This window comes from Entamoeba histolytica, genomic scaffold (genome assembly GCF_000208925.1).
Source record: "Entamoeba histolytica HM-1:IMSS scf_1104750516657 genomic scaffold, whole genome shotgun sequence".
Taxonomy (NCBI): Eukaryota; Evosea; order Mastigamoebida; family Endamoebidae; genus Entamoeba; species Entamoeba histolytica.
This window is the reverse complement of record NW_001914948.1, coordinates 30,952-45,538: the sequence shown is the minus strand read 5'-3', so window position 1 is coordinate 45,538 and position 14,587 is coordinate 30,952. Positions and strand designations below refer to the sequence as shown.

At 25.9% G+C, this 14,587-nt stretch overlaps 11 protein-coding genes across 11 annotated transcripts, besides 1 other annotated feature; 2 read left to right on the top strand and 9 right to left on the bottom strand.

Annotated features, from left to right (window-relative positions):
• Positions 1-288: part of a repeat region that runs on past the window's edge.
• A 522-nt stretch (positions 289-810) lies between these two features.
• EHI_025490 (uncharacterized protein) lies at positions 811-1,128 on the bottom strand (the record flags this gene model as incomplete). Its single annotated transcript, XM_001913720.1, has 1 exon — positions 811-1,128. One exon carries the CDS (start codon positions 1,126-1,128, stop codon positions 811-813), a length of 318 nt encoding a protein of 105 aa, XP_001913755.1.
• An 82-nt stretch (positions 1,129-1,210) lies between these two features.
• EHI_025480 (uncharacterized protein) lies at positions 1,211-1,495 on the bottom strand (the record flags this gene model as incomplete). Its single annotated transcript, XM_001913719.1, has 1 exon — positions 1,211-1,495. One exon carries the CDS (start codon positions 1,493-1,495, stop codon positions 1,211-1,213), a length of 285 nt encoding a protein of 94 aa, XP_001913754.1.
• Positions 1,496-1,653: 158 nt separating this feature from the next.
• EHI_025470 (uncharacterized protein) lies at positions 1,654-3,192 on the bottom strand (the record flags this gene model as incomplete). The annotated part of the gene is made up of 1 exon (XM_647866.1): positions 1,654-3,192. The coding sequence occupies one exon, from the start codon at positions 3,190-3,192 to the stop codon at positions 1,654-1,656; it is 1,539 nt and encodes a 512-aa protein (XP_652958.1).
• Positions 3,193-3,276: 84 nt separating this feature from the next.
• On the bottom strand, positions 3,277-5,190 carry EHI_025460 (uncharacterized protein; the record flags this gene model as incomplete). Its single annotated transcript, XM_647865.1, has 1 exon — positions 3,277-5,190. One exon carries the CDS (start codon positions 5,188-5,190, stop codon positions 3,277-3,279), a length of 1,914 nt encoding a protein of 637 aa, XP_652957.1.
• Positions 5,191-5,309: 119 nt separating this feature from the next.
• EHI_025450 (uncharacterized protein) lies at positions 5,310-5,996 on the bottom strand (the record flags this gene model as incomplete). The annotated part of the gene is made up of 1 exon (XM_647864.1): positions 5,310-5,996. One exon carries the CDS (start codon positions 5,994-5,996, stop codon positions 5,310-5,312), a length of 687 nt encoding a protein of 228 aa, XP_652956.1.
• A 147-nt stretch (positions 5,997-6,143) lies between these two features.
• Positions 6,144-6,956, bottom strand: EHI_025440 (RNA recognition motif domain containing protein; the record flags this gene model as incomplete). Its single annotated transcript, XM_647863.2, has 2 exons — positions 6,144-6,753; positions 6,823-6,956. 2 exons carry the CDS (start codon positions 6,954-6,956, stop codon positions 6,177-6,179), a joined length of 711 nt encoding a protein of 236 aa, XP_652955.1. The 3' UTR covers positions 6,144-6,176.
• A 402-nt stretch (positions 6,957-7,358) lies between these two features.
• Positions 7,359-8,067, top strand: EHI_025430 (uncharacterized protein; the record flags this gene model as incomplete). Its single annotated transcript, XM_647862.2, has 3 exons — positions 7,359-7,450; positions 7,497-7,707; positions 7,819-8,067. The coding sequence occupies 3 exons, from the start codon at positions 7,359-7,361 to the stop codon at positions 8,065-8,067; spliced, it is 552 nt and encodes a 183-aa protein (XP_652954.2).
• A 187-nt stretch (positions 8,068-8,254) lies between these two features.
• On the bottom strand, positions 8,255-10,087 carry EHI_025420 (long-chain-fatty-acid--CoA ligase, putative; the record flags this gene model as incomplete). Its single annotated transcript, XM_647861.1, has 1 exon — positions 8,255-10,087. The coding sequence occupies one exon, from the start codon at positions 10,085-10,087 to the stop codon at positions 8,255-8,257; it is 1,833 nt and encodes a 610-aa protein (XP_652953.1).
• Positions 10,088-10,242: 155 nt separating this feature from the next.
• Positions 10,243-11,643, bottom strand: EHI_025410 (Ulp1 protease family, C-terminal catalytic domain containing protein; the record flags this gene model as incomplete). Its single annotated transcript, XM_647860.1, has 1 exon — positions 10,243-11,643. One exon carries the CDS (start codon positions 11,641-11,643, stop codon positions 10,243-10,245), a length of 1,401 nt encoding a protein of 466 aa, XP_652952.1.
• Positions 11,644-11,839: 196 nt separating this feature from the next.
• EHI_025400 (START domain containing protein) lies at positions 11,840-12,652 on the top strand (the record flags this gene model as incomplete). The annotated part of the gene is made up of 2 exons (XM_647859.1): positions 11,840-12,010; positions 12,065-12,652. The coding sequence occupies 2 exons, from the start codon at positions 11,840-11,842 to the stop codon at positions 12,650-12,652; spliced, it is 759 nt and encodes a 252-aa protein (XP_652951.1).
• Positions 12,653-13,492: 840 nt separating this feature from the next.
• On the bottom strand, positions 13,493-14,454 carry EHI_025390 (inositol polyphosphate kinase, putative; the record flags this gene model as incomplete). Its single annotated transcript, XM_647858.1, has 2 exons — positions 13,493-14,170; positions 14,344-14,454. 2 exons carry the CDS (start codon positions 14,452-14,454, stop codon positions 13,493-13,495), a joined length of 789 nt encoding a protein of 262 aa, XP_652950.1.
• Positions 14,455-14,587: the final 133 nt, after the last annotated feature.

Sequence of the window (14,587 nt, the reverse complement as noted above, 5' to 3'; positions counted from 1 at the left end):
GGTTATTTCATGTATATTTTCTTATTAATCAATCCCATATTATAATGGCAATGCTATCATTTTTCTTCATTTGTGATTTATTATTACCAATACAAGATAGGAGAATGTGTTGTACTGTTGCTATCTTGTCTTTACAAAGTGGGCAGTATTTCAATCTTTCATTTTTCATTATTTTTGCTTTTCTATATCCACTGAGTATTGCTTCAACTTGCATTTTTCTTAATATTGATGGACTTCCATGCTTTTACTGTAGTAGTTTTATCTACTCATTTTGACTCGAACCATCTTAAAAGAGAATAAAAATAAATAATTAAATAAGGAAGAAAAACAATAAATACAAACTATTCTTAAATAATACAGATTAAAGTATAAAAATTATATAATTATTTAATTTATAATCAAATATATGTAATTAAATAATAAATTAAACTAATTAATTATGATTGATTTATTTCTTCAACTTCTCCTTTTTCAATTTACTTGTTTTTTCTTATTTTTTCACTTTAATTTCATTCATTGATATTATTCTATATTTCTTATTGATGTTATCTTTATTACCTTTATATTAACTCATCTTTTCTTATTCATTTTCATTGTATTTCTTTTACTATTCTTATTATACATTTTATTGTTATTGACATTCATTCTCTTATATGTTCTTAAATACTTATTTCTTGATAGTTGTTTTTTTATAAGAACCAAGAATATTATACAACAATAATGATACTAATATTTGATATATACTATATCGAAAAAAGAATTTCATTGTAATTGAAATGAAAGAGAATAAATATTTGAAATTAGTAAAAATTAATTAAAATTTTTAAGTAGTTCTTGATAATTTAATAATTTGATTTTAGACTCTTTTAATTTTCGTATTAATTTTCTTCTTTCATTTCGATTTTTTCTTTTTTGTTTTGAAGTAGTTTCAAATTTGTTATTTTCATCATTAATTCTTTTCATTTCTTTTTCTTTTATCTTTTCTTTTTCTTTTATCTTTTTCTCTTGTCTTTTTATTGCTTTAATTACTTCTTCTTTTGTTTTATATTCTTTTCCATCCCATCCAATATTCTCCTCTTCTTCTGTTGAATATCCAAGACATAATCCTTGAATACTTATTATTATCATTATTACTATTATCCCTTTTATCATATCCTTTTTCCAGTTCTTTTTTTTTTCTTTAACTTTCAACAAATTTTAATAATACCTTTTAACTTATTTCTTCAACTTTCACTCCAAATAGTGTTTCTATCTTTCCTTCTCCTTCAATTTTTATTTTAGACATATCTACTTCTTTGATAAAATATCTTTGATATATTCCTCTTCCATCAATTACTACTATCTCATCTTTTCTTATAAAAAATGCATTTATACTTGTACTCTCTACTTTAATACTTGCTAACGCTTGTTCTCCTCCAGTATACCACTTCGATTTCCCTTTAACTTTCCCATTCATTTCAAAAATACTTATTTCATAATCACTACAATAACTCATTAAATATTGTTGTTCATTATTTATTGACAAATTGATAATTTCTGCAGGATTACTTCCTCTTTGAAATTCTTTCATTTTCATTCATTTGTTGTTATTAAGAAGTTATATTCGTATAATTAGAGAAAGAAAAAAACTGAAAAACAAAAATAGAAATTAATTCATTGAATTGGTAATATTTTATCAACTGCAAATGTTTGTTCAACTTCGTAAACAACTAAAATTGGATATAAGTTTAGTTGAGTAATTCCAACAAATGCAGGACCTAATTGAACTCCATTTACAATGAATCCAATACTTCTTGTTATACGAGAGTACCAACAAACCACTAAATCATCACGAGTGATTCTTTTATTATAATAGACATGATTTCCACTATTTGGAGTAACTTTCTCAGAATAGAGGTTGCCATTATAGATTGACATGTAATAACCTAATTTGACCCATTGTTGATCTTTAGGTGGGTTTGATAATGGTGCATAAGAAAAACCAATGTACATTGCATTTCCAATACCTGAACTTCCAGGTGCAACAACTTTAATAGTATATGCTGAGACTATTTCTGGAATCATAGCTACATTGAACTGTTTATGTAGTCTATTTGTAACACTATTTCCTTGACACAACAAATTTGTATTTGAGACTTTGAAATCAACTGAAGTGCGTTGGGGAAGAGCAGAGATAATAAAATTAATTAATTGTTGGGAAGTCATCTGTTCAATTCTCAATTGTCTGTTGGTGACAGTCTTTTGAAGAACGGTGGTAGCTTCAGCAAACGTTTTGCATTCTAATAATTTTTGTGCAAAGTCTTTTTCTTCTTCTTTTGCTTGTAAACAAGCTTTTTGAAGGGAAAATAGTTGTGTAAATTGAGACAATCCTAGTGCACTACATAATACCTCATCTGATTGATCGGAATGCTCCAATGAATAACAAGTGATGGCATGTCTCATTGACTGATAGATTTCTTCTGGTTTAATTCCGTAAGCAGTTAATTCATTTGAAGCTGCTTGAAGAGAAGCTATACTTCCTTCTCCTATAACTATTTCATTATCAGTAATGAATGAAAGAATGTATTTAAAGAATTCTTTGCTTCTATTGACTTGTACAACTTTGAGATCAGAACTATCCTTGTTTTGATTTTCTGAAGCTGCCAAAAATTCTTCCAACAAAGTTCCTTTAAATCTATCATTTTTAGTTACCTTTTCATCTAAACTAATATCCCCATCAACGAATCTTAAAGTAATATTATGTGGATTGAAGCTGCCTACTTTCTTTTGAAAAGTTTCTATTTCAATAAAATGAGACTCATAATTATATAACCTTTTTTCTAATGACCTTAATGATATGTCAATACTAATCAACATATCATTTTTTATTCTATTGAAATCGTTTATAGTGTCATTTATGCAATTATTAATTTTTTGATTTCCATCTTCATGAACAGATATAAAAGAACTTAATAACTTATCAAAGTTATTAACAGTCTCTTCATTTTCTTTATTTACAGATAGCTCATTACGTAACCTCTCAATCATCTCTTTCTTTGTTGTAGTTTCATAACTTATCATTTGTTGAAGAGTTGATTGATTAATTTGAACTGATTTTTGAAGAATTTCAAGTTTTCTATTAACCTCTTCTCTAATCATTGCTAACTCCTGGTGTTGTCTTTGAATAATAAGGCTATGCTCTTCTTTTTCCATTCCTCCTTGATGTTCTATTTTTTAAGATTATTTTTAAGATCATTTTATTTTAATAAAATTAAAAAAAAAACAAAACAAAAAATGTTAATAATTGTCATTTAAAACAATATTTTTTAATAAAAATTCTTTCTTAATAATATCCCATAAAGTACATTGTTTTACTCTCATTTCATTGGGAAAAGACAGTTTCTTTAAATGACAACATGTTAAAGCAGGAACAAATAATAACGGGTCAACTGGATTTTTGTCATTACATAAACAAGAGAAAAAATCTATTGAGACAATATTTTTACAATGAAATATTTGACAAAGTATTTCATAAGAAGTAGGTAATGCCAATTGTATTTTTTGAAGTGAAGATAATGAGGAAATGAATGAATATTCTTTATTAATAGAATAAGTTAATTCTTTAATCATTTTTTGACGAATCTTTAATTTTGTTAAAGTTGTTATTTGAGTTAATTGTTTCAAAGAAGAAGGATCAAGTAGGGGACATTCTGTAATATTTAAAGAACATAATGACTTAGCGTTGTTGATAAAAGAGAAGTCTTTGATATTAAGGAATTTTTGGATCGTTAAAGAAGTTATGTATGTCAAATAGAAATCAAAGTTATGAGGTTGAAGTTTTGAGTTTTGATCATATAAGACTAAGTCATGAATTGATGAGACATGTTGTAAAGAAAGTCGTTCATAAGACAATGGTTCTATTATCAAAGAGTTAATGTGTGTAAAATATTTTAAAGAACCATCAAGATAACATTTACTTGGAATGTCAAAAAGTTCAAGAGCAGTTAAGGAAGGAAAATTTGATAAAGAAGTAAATGATGTAAAATTATTAACTGATTGTAATGAAAGTGTTTTTACTGATGGAAGAGGGAGTAATTGAGTTGGATAAGAAGTTTTTGAAAGTACTAATAATTGTAATCCTTTTAAAGTTGTAAAAGAAGAAATATCTAAGAATGGTTGTTCATTAAGGTATAAACGTTGAATTGATGTAAAAGTATTTGATGTAAATAATGAAGAAGTTAATGAAGGTGAATTATCAATAAACAATTGGATAATTGGAGAAGAGAGGATATTATTTTTTAATATGAATAACAGTTGTTCATTAGTTAATTTTGAGTGAACTAAACCTAAAGAAATAGGAAGATTAAAACAAAAGAAAAATTTACAAGGAAGTATTGATAAAGGTTTGTCAATAGTAATTGATATTGGAAGAGTATCAGAAGGTTTGATATAAAAAAAGTATGATTTATTTGTTGGTGTAAGAGAGGTTAATGAAGAAATAATTTCTAATGAAATAGGAAGTACTAGTCTTGAAAGAGATGAATGTAATACTAATTCATCTAATGATGAAGTTTGAGAAATACAAGGTAATGAATGAATATCAATTGAAGTGAGACTCATAAATTTTATATTATTGATTAATGAATTTAACACATTTTCATTTGAAGAATATACTTTTAAATTCTTTAAATATTTTAAGTTAGTAATAAATGAAATGTCATTCTCACAATATATTGTTAACTTCTCCAATTTTTCTAAGACAGATACTGCTTGTGTAGAAAATGTAAGTGGTTCAAAGCATTCGAACTCAGTTAATGAAGTTAAACAACTTAGTAAATCAATTATTGGTTCTTCAAATGTAATTGAAGAAATTGATTTAATAGACAAACGTTTTAATTCTATGTCTTTCACAACAGATAGAAGGTCATATAATTGACTTTCATTTATAGAACTTTTAATTTCTAGTTCTCTCAATTGTGGTAGAAATAAACAATTAAATGAACTACAATACTCTTTTTCAGTTGTCATTATCACTTTAGTAATTTGTGAACAATGGCTATATTCTTTAGATACTTCATCAATTGTACCTCTAAATGTTTTGTCACAAAGAATTACTTGCTGAATTTTTTTATTAATAAACATCATTTTCTTTCTTGTTTCATTGTCAAGAAATTCTACAAGTACTTGAAGAAATTCTTTTTCTATAGGCATCAGTAAATACTGATTTTAGACTCTTTTTTAAGTTCTATTATAATTATGTCTTTATTAATACTTTTATCATTAATTAAACTACTAAATTAAAAAAAACCATGTTAAATAAAACAAAATATTTATTTTGTTCCTCTAATCTGTGGATTTTGAATGACACCAACTTTTGGAGCTTGTTTGATATGATCAATTTCTATACTTTCAGTTGCTTGACAATTTCTACCAGCACCTCTAACTTGAGCGTTGTAGAGTGATTGTGATGACTTTGATTGTGCAATAGCATTAACGTCTGCAATTCCCAATTTACCTGTATTTGTTCTTTGGTCTGACCCACCATAGACTTGACCGTTGACAAGTGATTGTGATGACTTTGACTGTGCAATAGCATTTCTTTCTGCAAGACCCATACTTCCAGTATTTGTTCTTTGTTCACAGCACCCACGGACTTGACTATTTACTAATACTCCTTTAGTTCGTTGAGCTGATTGAATGTCAAGGGTATCAGTAGCTTGGAGATTTCTTCGTTGTTCAACACCACCTTGGATATTCTTATTTACAAGCTCTGGTCTATGACATTGTTTAGCTGTCATTGTTTCTAAAGTTGTAGCTGCCTGAAGATTTTTTGGTTGAGGAAGATGGACAGAACAATAAATTTCGTTTGTTCCTTTTAACAGTTTATAACTTGAAATAGAAAGGTTACAATTACATACTTTACATTTCATACAAGATTTATGATAAAATGTACCATTAATATTACAAGATTCAGCAGCATAAGCAAATTTATTACATACTGGACATCTATTAGACATGTTTGATTTTTTATTGATTTTGAGTTTTCTGTTAGTTAGATCTTTTTTAAAGAATGAAAAGATTTAACTTTTTTTAAAGTTTAAAAGTTTTTAATTTTGAAAGATAAATGTTTGACTTATTCAATTAAAATAATAAAATAAACAATGTTACAAATACATGAATTAAAAGTAACTTTTAATTTAAGATTTGTTTACACGAAACCAAGAAGGAATAGGAAATTCAATATTATTCCACCAATCTAATGTATTCATCTCTTCTTTTAATAATTCAAAATTCTGTTCATATTGGGAATTTAAACTATCATCATTAAAAATGTCTTCATTTATTGAATTTTCATCAAAACTTTTTGTTCGTTTAGAGTCAAACTCTTTATGATTGTCATGTATTATTTCTTCTGAATTTTCAAGTAATTCTAACATACCAGTTTCAGTGTTAAAACTAATTTTAAAGTTATCACAAGATAAACACTTCTTTCCTTTAATGATATGGTTTGAAGTGTTTATAAAATAAGAATTTCCATTTGACTCAACACGAATAGAAGTGTTGCTAAGAGTATTTTTTTCTTTAGTAGACAATGGTAAATTTCTACCAAAATAAAATTCTTCTGTGTTATCAAAATCATTTTTTCCTAAAGTACAACCATATACATTAATTAGTCTGTCTTCAAACATTGATCCAGACAATAATTCAGCGAGTTCAACTGCCTTAGATTCTCCAAAATTGATAATTGCCCATTTATTCCCATTTAATAACTTTCTATTATAATTAGATTATATTAGTAGCAAAAGTGATAAAAAAGAGATAATAGGAAAAAAAAAAGCAAACGATATTCTGATAGACACAATATCTCCACAATGTTCAAATAAATTCATTAGTTTTAGTGGAGTGATTGTTTTATTCAAATTTGTGACTTTAACACATGTATAGAATTGACAAATACGATAACAATAAGGATCCATTTTGTATAAGAGTAACTTTCTTTAAAAAAGAAAAACTTGGATTAAATATTTCTTTATAACCTATAAATCTAAGAGAAATGAAAAGAGGAACAATCTCGTATTTTCCTTTCACTTTTTTAAAATTTAGTGATTAAAAGAAATTCAATGATTTTTTGAATTGATATTTTGTTGAAAAGAAAAAAAAGAAGACAAAACTGAAAGATACGAAGAAAATATCTAAGATTCTTGTTAATTTGAGCATAAGGAAACAAAGTTAACTGTTAATAAAAAACCCTAAATATTAATTCAAATTTTAATTTTTAAAAATGCATACTAAATATAGTGAAGGTCTTTGTAAAAGTACTTCATGTTTAGTACTTATACTTGAAAAGACCAAAAACAAGTAACTTGTACTAACACACCATGGAACATATAATTACATTATCGTTATCAATTCATTATATAACACAATATGGAGAAGAACTTATTGTTAACTTTGATAATGGAATGAGTAAGTTTGAAAAATATTGTTTTTGAAGATAAAGAAAATTAATTCACTAGAAAAATGAGTTGGAACACAAACCATGTGTGGACAGTAACATTAACTATTCCACCAAGATCAACTAGGTGGTGGTATTCTGTGACAAGAGCAAATCAAATTATTAGAATTGAAGATTTAGTTATTCCGAGGGAATTTGATTTTGATTCAAAAGACCGATATTTTGAGGTTGTTGATCATTGGAATGAATATTTTACATCAGTAACTCCAATTGTTTGTTTTTGTTTAAGAATTCTTTACACATACACTTTTTTCATAAGAACAAACAATATTCAATATATTATAAATCATTGTATTGAGAATATAAATTCATTAATCTTTTAGGCTTCAAAGAAATTAGTGTCATCAAAGTCAATGACTTCAAAATTGATTAAAAGGTATTTAATACCTCGATACCAAGCAACACTCGAACGAAGAAAATCTCCAACCATAGATGAAATAAAACAATTACCTTCAACAAATTATTGTGGTGGAAATTGGGGGTATTTTGATGAATTTGCTCTTGAACGTCCAAAAGAAACAAAAGTAATTAGCGTATATTCATTACTTAGAGAAAATGAAACAGAGCAATAGGAAGATAAAATTGTATATATATCTTAACAAATAGTTTATAAAATCTTTCATTCGTTATTACTTTCTTTGGTTGTAAAGATCTTTAATTATTTTCTTTTAATGAAAATATTTTGTAATTCAATTTTATTATTGCTTCAGTAACCGTTTTTTAGTTGTAATAAAACCAAAATTAGTCATATTCAGTTTTCTAATTTAATGATTTGAATAATAGTCCTATATGATGCGAATATTTATTTAATAATTGTTGACGTTTTTCATCACTTAGTGGTGGTTCTATAGTTGAATCAATTAATACAACAAACCGTTTGAGTTTATTACTTTTTGATAAATTCACATTAATTTTTTCTATTCTCTCTTTTAGATAAGCACCATAAAATGGGTCTTTTCCAATATTTTCTTGTGAAGGAGCTTTTTCTTTCAGTTCTGCTTCTACTTCTTGTGGTGTTGTGAATAAAACACATCCAATGAATTTTTCATTATCACCAACAACCATTGAACAACGAACTGTTGTAATTGTATTTAGTTGTTCTTCAATTGGTAATGGATATACCCATTCTCCTGTTTTTGTAATAATCAATGGAATTAATGTCTGTTCTACAAAAATAAAATCATTATGTTCTTTTTTTTCTATCCTTCCTTTAAAAATACTTGAAAATGTTGTTTCTGTGAACCAACCTTTATTTTGTGCTTGTTCAGTGTACCCACATGCAACAGTTGGCCCTTCAACAATAATTTTTCCCTCAAAAATTTTTATTGAAATGTCTTCACTTAAACTTGACCCAAGAGAATGTGCACAATAACATTTCTTTCTATTGATACAACAATACCCTGTTGTCTCTGGAAGACATAAACCATCATAAACTGATAGTCCTATTTCATGTAATTCATTTATCATCTCTAGTGTTAAAGGATTAATAGCATTAAGCAAAATTCGAGTTTTGTGAAGTCCAATTTTTTTAAGATTTCTTTTAAGAACCTTTATAGCAAATCCATACCTTTTTTGTTTATGACCTCCATCCTCTAATTGAGAAATTCCACATAGAGCATTTTTCATTGCCCATTCATTCAAACTTCCTTTCTTTTGTTTCATCTTTTCAATAATTTTTTCATATATTCTAGGTATTCCTAACATAATAGTTGGACAAACTTTTTTCATTAAAATAAACAATCCATTTGCATTTTTCCTCATTAACTCGGGAGTTCCAATGAAAATATGAAATCGAAATAATAATGCTATGTAAAAAGTCATAATCCTTTCAAAAAAGAAGCTATTTGATAAGAAATGAAAATAGCGTTCTTTCTCACCAAATAAAAAGATTTCATTTAAGTAATAACATTCACAAATAATATTATTATGACTCCATATTACACCTTTTAATCCCCCTTCTTCATTTGGTATGTAAACAACTTCACAAATATCTTCTGGTTTTGTATTTTCAATAATTATTTGTATCTCTTTTTGTTTTTGTTGTTGAATTTCAGCATTTTCTTCTTTCAATCGAATAAAATCTAAATATGATTGAATTGTTGGATTAGACATTTTTTTTGTTCCTACAACAACCATTTTAGTGTCACAATCAGATTGAATTCTTTCAAATTTGTTTTTTTGATGATAATCAAAAAAACACACTATGACTTTACTTGATTGAATTACTTTATTTATCTCTATTATTGAAACCTTTGGTGATATAAATATTGGAATAAGTCCACAAAGAAAACACCCATAACAAATTTCAAATGATTCTTTACAATTATTCATACACAAAATAACTGATTTTTCTGAACGAATTGGATATTGGTGTTTAATATCTATTAATGAATATGCACATTGAAAAGATGACTCAATCAACGATTTCCAAGAAATTGTAGTTTTGTTATCATCCTTAATTGTTAATGCAGGTTCTTTAATAAATTGATTACACATTAAAGCTTCTACAATGGTTTTAGGAAATTTATCAAACAATTTAATTGGTTTTTTGTCAATATGTTCAAGTTGAATTTGAATACTTTGTTGTTCCATTGGTATAAACTTATCATTCTGTTCAAATAATTTTTCTTAAATCATCTTGTCTTTTCATGAAGAAAAGTTATTATAATATGGAGATTCAATCTGTTTAAATTAAAAAGTAATTTAATTTAGAGCGTTGTAATAAATAACAAAAAAAAATAATACAATTATTGTGTCACAGAGGCTATAGTCAATGCATCTTCAATAACTTCCCTAAAATTTAATGCTTCATTTAATAATAAACAATTTTTTAATTCTAATAATGTAGCAGGATTTGTTCTTGCAATTTTATCAATAAAGTATAACATAAATACACCACAATCAATAGTATTTCGTTGACGAGGAGCGTCAACCACAACTTTGTCAAGTTGGTGAATACCTTCTTTAGATAACGAAGCAATAAACCTTTTTAATTTTTTGATGATTCCAATTTTTGAATCATTTTGTGGCATACTGTCAATAGCAAGAATGCAAGGATCCAATTCAAAACTATCATCATTTTTTTTAGACGGTGTTTTTTCTTTTGATTTTTTAGATTTTTCCTCTCCTTTTTTATACATTTGACAACAAACGATAAATAAATACCAATGACCTGACTTTCCATCTCCTTGATATTGAGGAATAAAAATAAACTTCTTCTGGAACCAATCTTCTTTCACCCATCGAACTAATTCATTAAAATTACCACTTTCTAATTTTCTGCAGAAGTATGAATTACAAAAGTAGTACTGCTTTTGTTGTAGTTCATTTTGAAGAAATTCAATATAAAAATTAATGATAATATCATTTAACATATCCCCTCTAACACGTTTTATGTCTACATCATAAATAGCAATTGAATTATATCTAAAAAGTTCAACACCTTCTCTATCATCAATTTCCTTTGATAATTTTCTTGTAATTCTTCTTAGACTAATTGTCGGATGAGGTTTTTTAGAGTCATTATGCAAAGCCAAATCAATTTCTTCTTCTTCAACAAGATCAATACATTCTGTTGTTAATCCTTTCTTTTCTATTTTACTTTTATTTCCTTTTCGTTGTTTTAATGTTTGGTGTTTATGTTCATTTAAAACAATTCGACCTTTTTCATTATGAGGTGTTATTATATCTTCTATTATAACTTTCTCTCTCTCTTCTTTTGTTTCATTTTCTAATTGTTTAAGATATATGTCAACTTTTTCTGTGAAACTTCCTGGAGATGAATCATAACGTGCTCTTCGTTTTTCAATTAATCCAACCTGTTTTAATCCATCAATGAATGGTTTTGAATCTTGCTGTATTAAAAAAAATGCATTGTCATCTGAGTCTTTACAATGAATTTGAAGGATAATAGCATTAGTTTTCTTTTCAATAACAAATTTAGTAATTTCATCAACACTAATTTCTCCCCCATTAAATAATAATTTAAGTTTATCTAATTGAATGACTTGTTTAGATAAATTACAAGAATGACGATAAAAGCACATTGGACATTCAATTTGCCATTGTTTTCCATTTTCATTAAAGGCATTTTTTGTCTCTTCATTCAAAATACTTTCCCCTATAAGGTTTATTCCTTGACTCGTCATTTAATTAAATCTTCTGTTTAGGTTATTTCAATAGTTTATGATTTTTTCATATCATCTTTTGTTATTAAAAACAAAAGAGTCTAATAAAATGATAGAATGAAAAAGGAAGAAAAACACACAAGAGAGTGAAAGATAAATAACCTATCCCTTTCATTAAATGAACTTGAAAATAATATTCAAGAAATCTAAATAAAGGATGAGTGATTGGATGATTCAATTATACGGAGATGTGTATACATTAACAAACAATCCAAAATATCCTGTCCCTTCATTAGAAGATTTTATGGAATTTAAAAAGACAATTGATGATGACGATGGATGGAAAGTGAAACAAGACAAAAATGGAACGAAAGTGTTATTTAGAGATGTTTGTTATTTTTGATTTGAAAAAAATTATTCGTATGAATATTTATATTCATAGGCAGAAAATGAAGAAATCCTTCAAGTTAAATTGAAAACTATGGCATTACATGATATTCCTGCAGAAGTACTTCATGATGTTGTACAAGATCCAGCATATAGAACAGAATGGGATTCGTCTATGAAGTCAGAAAGATTAGTTGAACAGATTGATGAAAATACTGAAATAGGATATTATAGCGTTAAAATGCCATTCACTATAAAAAATCGTGATTGGGTCAATATGAGGTCTTGGTGGTTTAATGAAGATAAATCATTATTTATTATTATTAACCATTCAGTTGAACATGAAAAAGCACCAGTTGAAAAAGATTTTATTCGTGCAAAGAGTCTTAAAACTGGTTATGTAATAGAAAAAACTCCAGAAGGTACTAAACTAAGTTTCTTTAGTTGGAATGCTTGGAACGGATGGATTCCTAATTGGTGTGTAAATAAAGCAACAAAAACAATGGTAGCTGATTGTGTAGAAGATTTAAGAAAGGCTTCTGCTAAATATCCTGAGTGGAAAAAAGCTAATCATCCTGAAGAAAAATATTGGATGAAAGAAGGAAAAGTTATTCTTGAATCAAAGAAAAAGTTAGAAGAGTAATTTACTTTTGAATTTATTTTATTCTATTCAAATTAATTATTTTACATCCAATTTTTTATTTCTTAAAACGTTCAAAAACCACTTATTATTTTAATAATAACAATAATTATTATTACATTCTATTATATATTATTAAATATTTATATTTAATAATGTATCAACTTTATGTTGACTGTCATTTTTGGATCAAGTTTTTGAAAATACTTCAATATTCTTTATTATTCGTTAAAAAAATAATTCAGATAATAAAAACATTCTAAAAAGAGTATAATTCTATATATATTTTTAATTTGATTCATTTTAACAATAATTTATCTTCTTTTGAAATTTTAGTAAAATTCTTTATATTTTTTATATTTATTTTATCTAAAAATTTTAAGTAACAAAAATACCCAATAAAATAATTTATAATTTCAAAGTAAAGAAAATAAGAATATAAAGAGTTGTCTAAGAGTATGGTTTTTGTTAAGTTTTTCAGTTATAACTTCTCTATTACTCAAAGAAAATATATATTTAAATATTATTATAAAAATAATGATATGACTATTATTGGTAATAACAATAATTGATATTATAGTCTAATTGTTAAATTCCTTTAATATATTGGATATTAGAGTAATATATGTAATATAAACAGAAGTTTTTTAAATTAAAATATGGGATGAATTAAAAGAAAGAAAAATAAAGTATTTAATTTCCTGTTAAAAATATCTTTTAAATTATAGCTTAATAATTAGATTAATGTATATTTAATAACCCCCCTATAAAAGAAACCTAAAAAGTTTGTTTAATTGAGTAAAATTAATCAAAAGAAAAGAGATTTTTTGTTTTCAATAAAATTTACAATAAATTAAATTCACTATGTAATTCTTCGAACATTATTTTTAAAGTTGTAAGTCCAATAACAAATCCATCATCTACATTACACTCTTCTTCTGTAACATCCCAAGCATGAGCAAAATCAATAATTTTACATGCATGTTTTTGATCTTCAAATTTACTAGCACTGTCATAAACAAAAAGAACAGAAGCAGAAAACATCTTAAATTGTTTTTTATTCATTACATCAATCATTTTACTAATACTTTGAATAAAGTAAGGAAGAAGATCATTTCTATACTTTTCTCCATCAAAGAAATATAATTTGATATATTCTTTTAATGAATCTCTTGTATTAACTTCATTTGTACACAAATATCTTGAATATAAAGTTGGTTTATCAGTTACATTACGTCTCATTCCACTAAATCGAACACCAAGTGAAGTAGTAGTTGATGTTGAGTCAACAATTAATCTTTTTTTCATTTTTTTAGAAGATGTTTCTGGATCCCAAGTTTGTGTACCAATTTTTAAATCTAAAACAAATGGTTTTTTAATTTGGTTCATTAAATTTTCCATTTTAATAAATTCAAATTCACCATAACCAAAATCATGTTCTTCAATTCCATAAAATTTTGGAATAATTTCACTTTCACACCATTCTTTATTATTTTGAATTTTTAAATAAAATGCTTTTTCCTAAAAATATTAATTAACAATTTCTCATAAACTTATTTTTCAATTCTATTTTTGCTTTTCTTTATTTTTTGTTTTCTTTACAAAAAGATGGAAATGCAAATGAAAACAGTAAATTAACATATTTTTGTTTTCAACTAAAATTGAATATTCTCTTTATAAAAATAATAACAAACCCTTGGAGCAAGACATGGCTTTAACAAATATTCACCATTTGGTACTAATTGATGACTTCCACCATGACCTCCTGCTTGAACCCATTCTGATTTTGTTGTTGATATAGACATTATGTAAATATAATTATTTTTTTTAAGTTCCTTTAAATAACAATTGTACGATTCCTTTTCGTTCTTTGTTATTCACACATCACCACGAATAGAAGCGTCAAATAAAAAAAACTATAAATAAATAGAAAAAAAT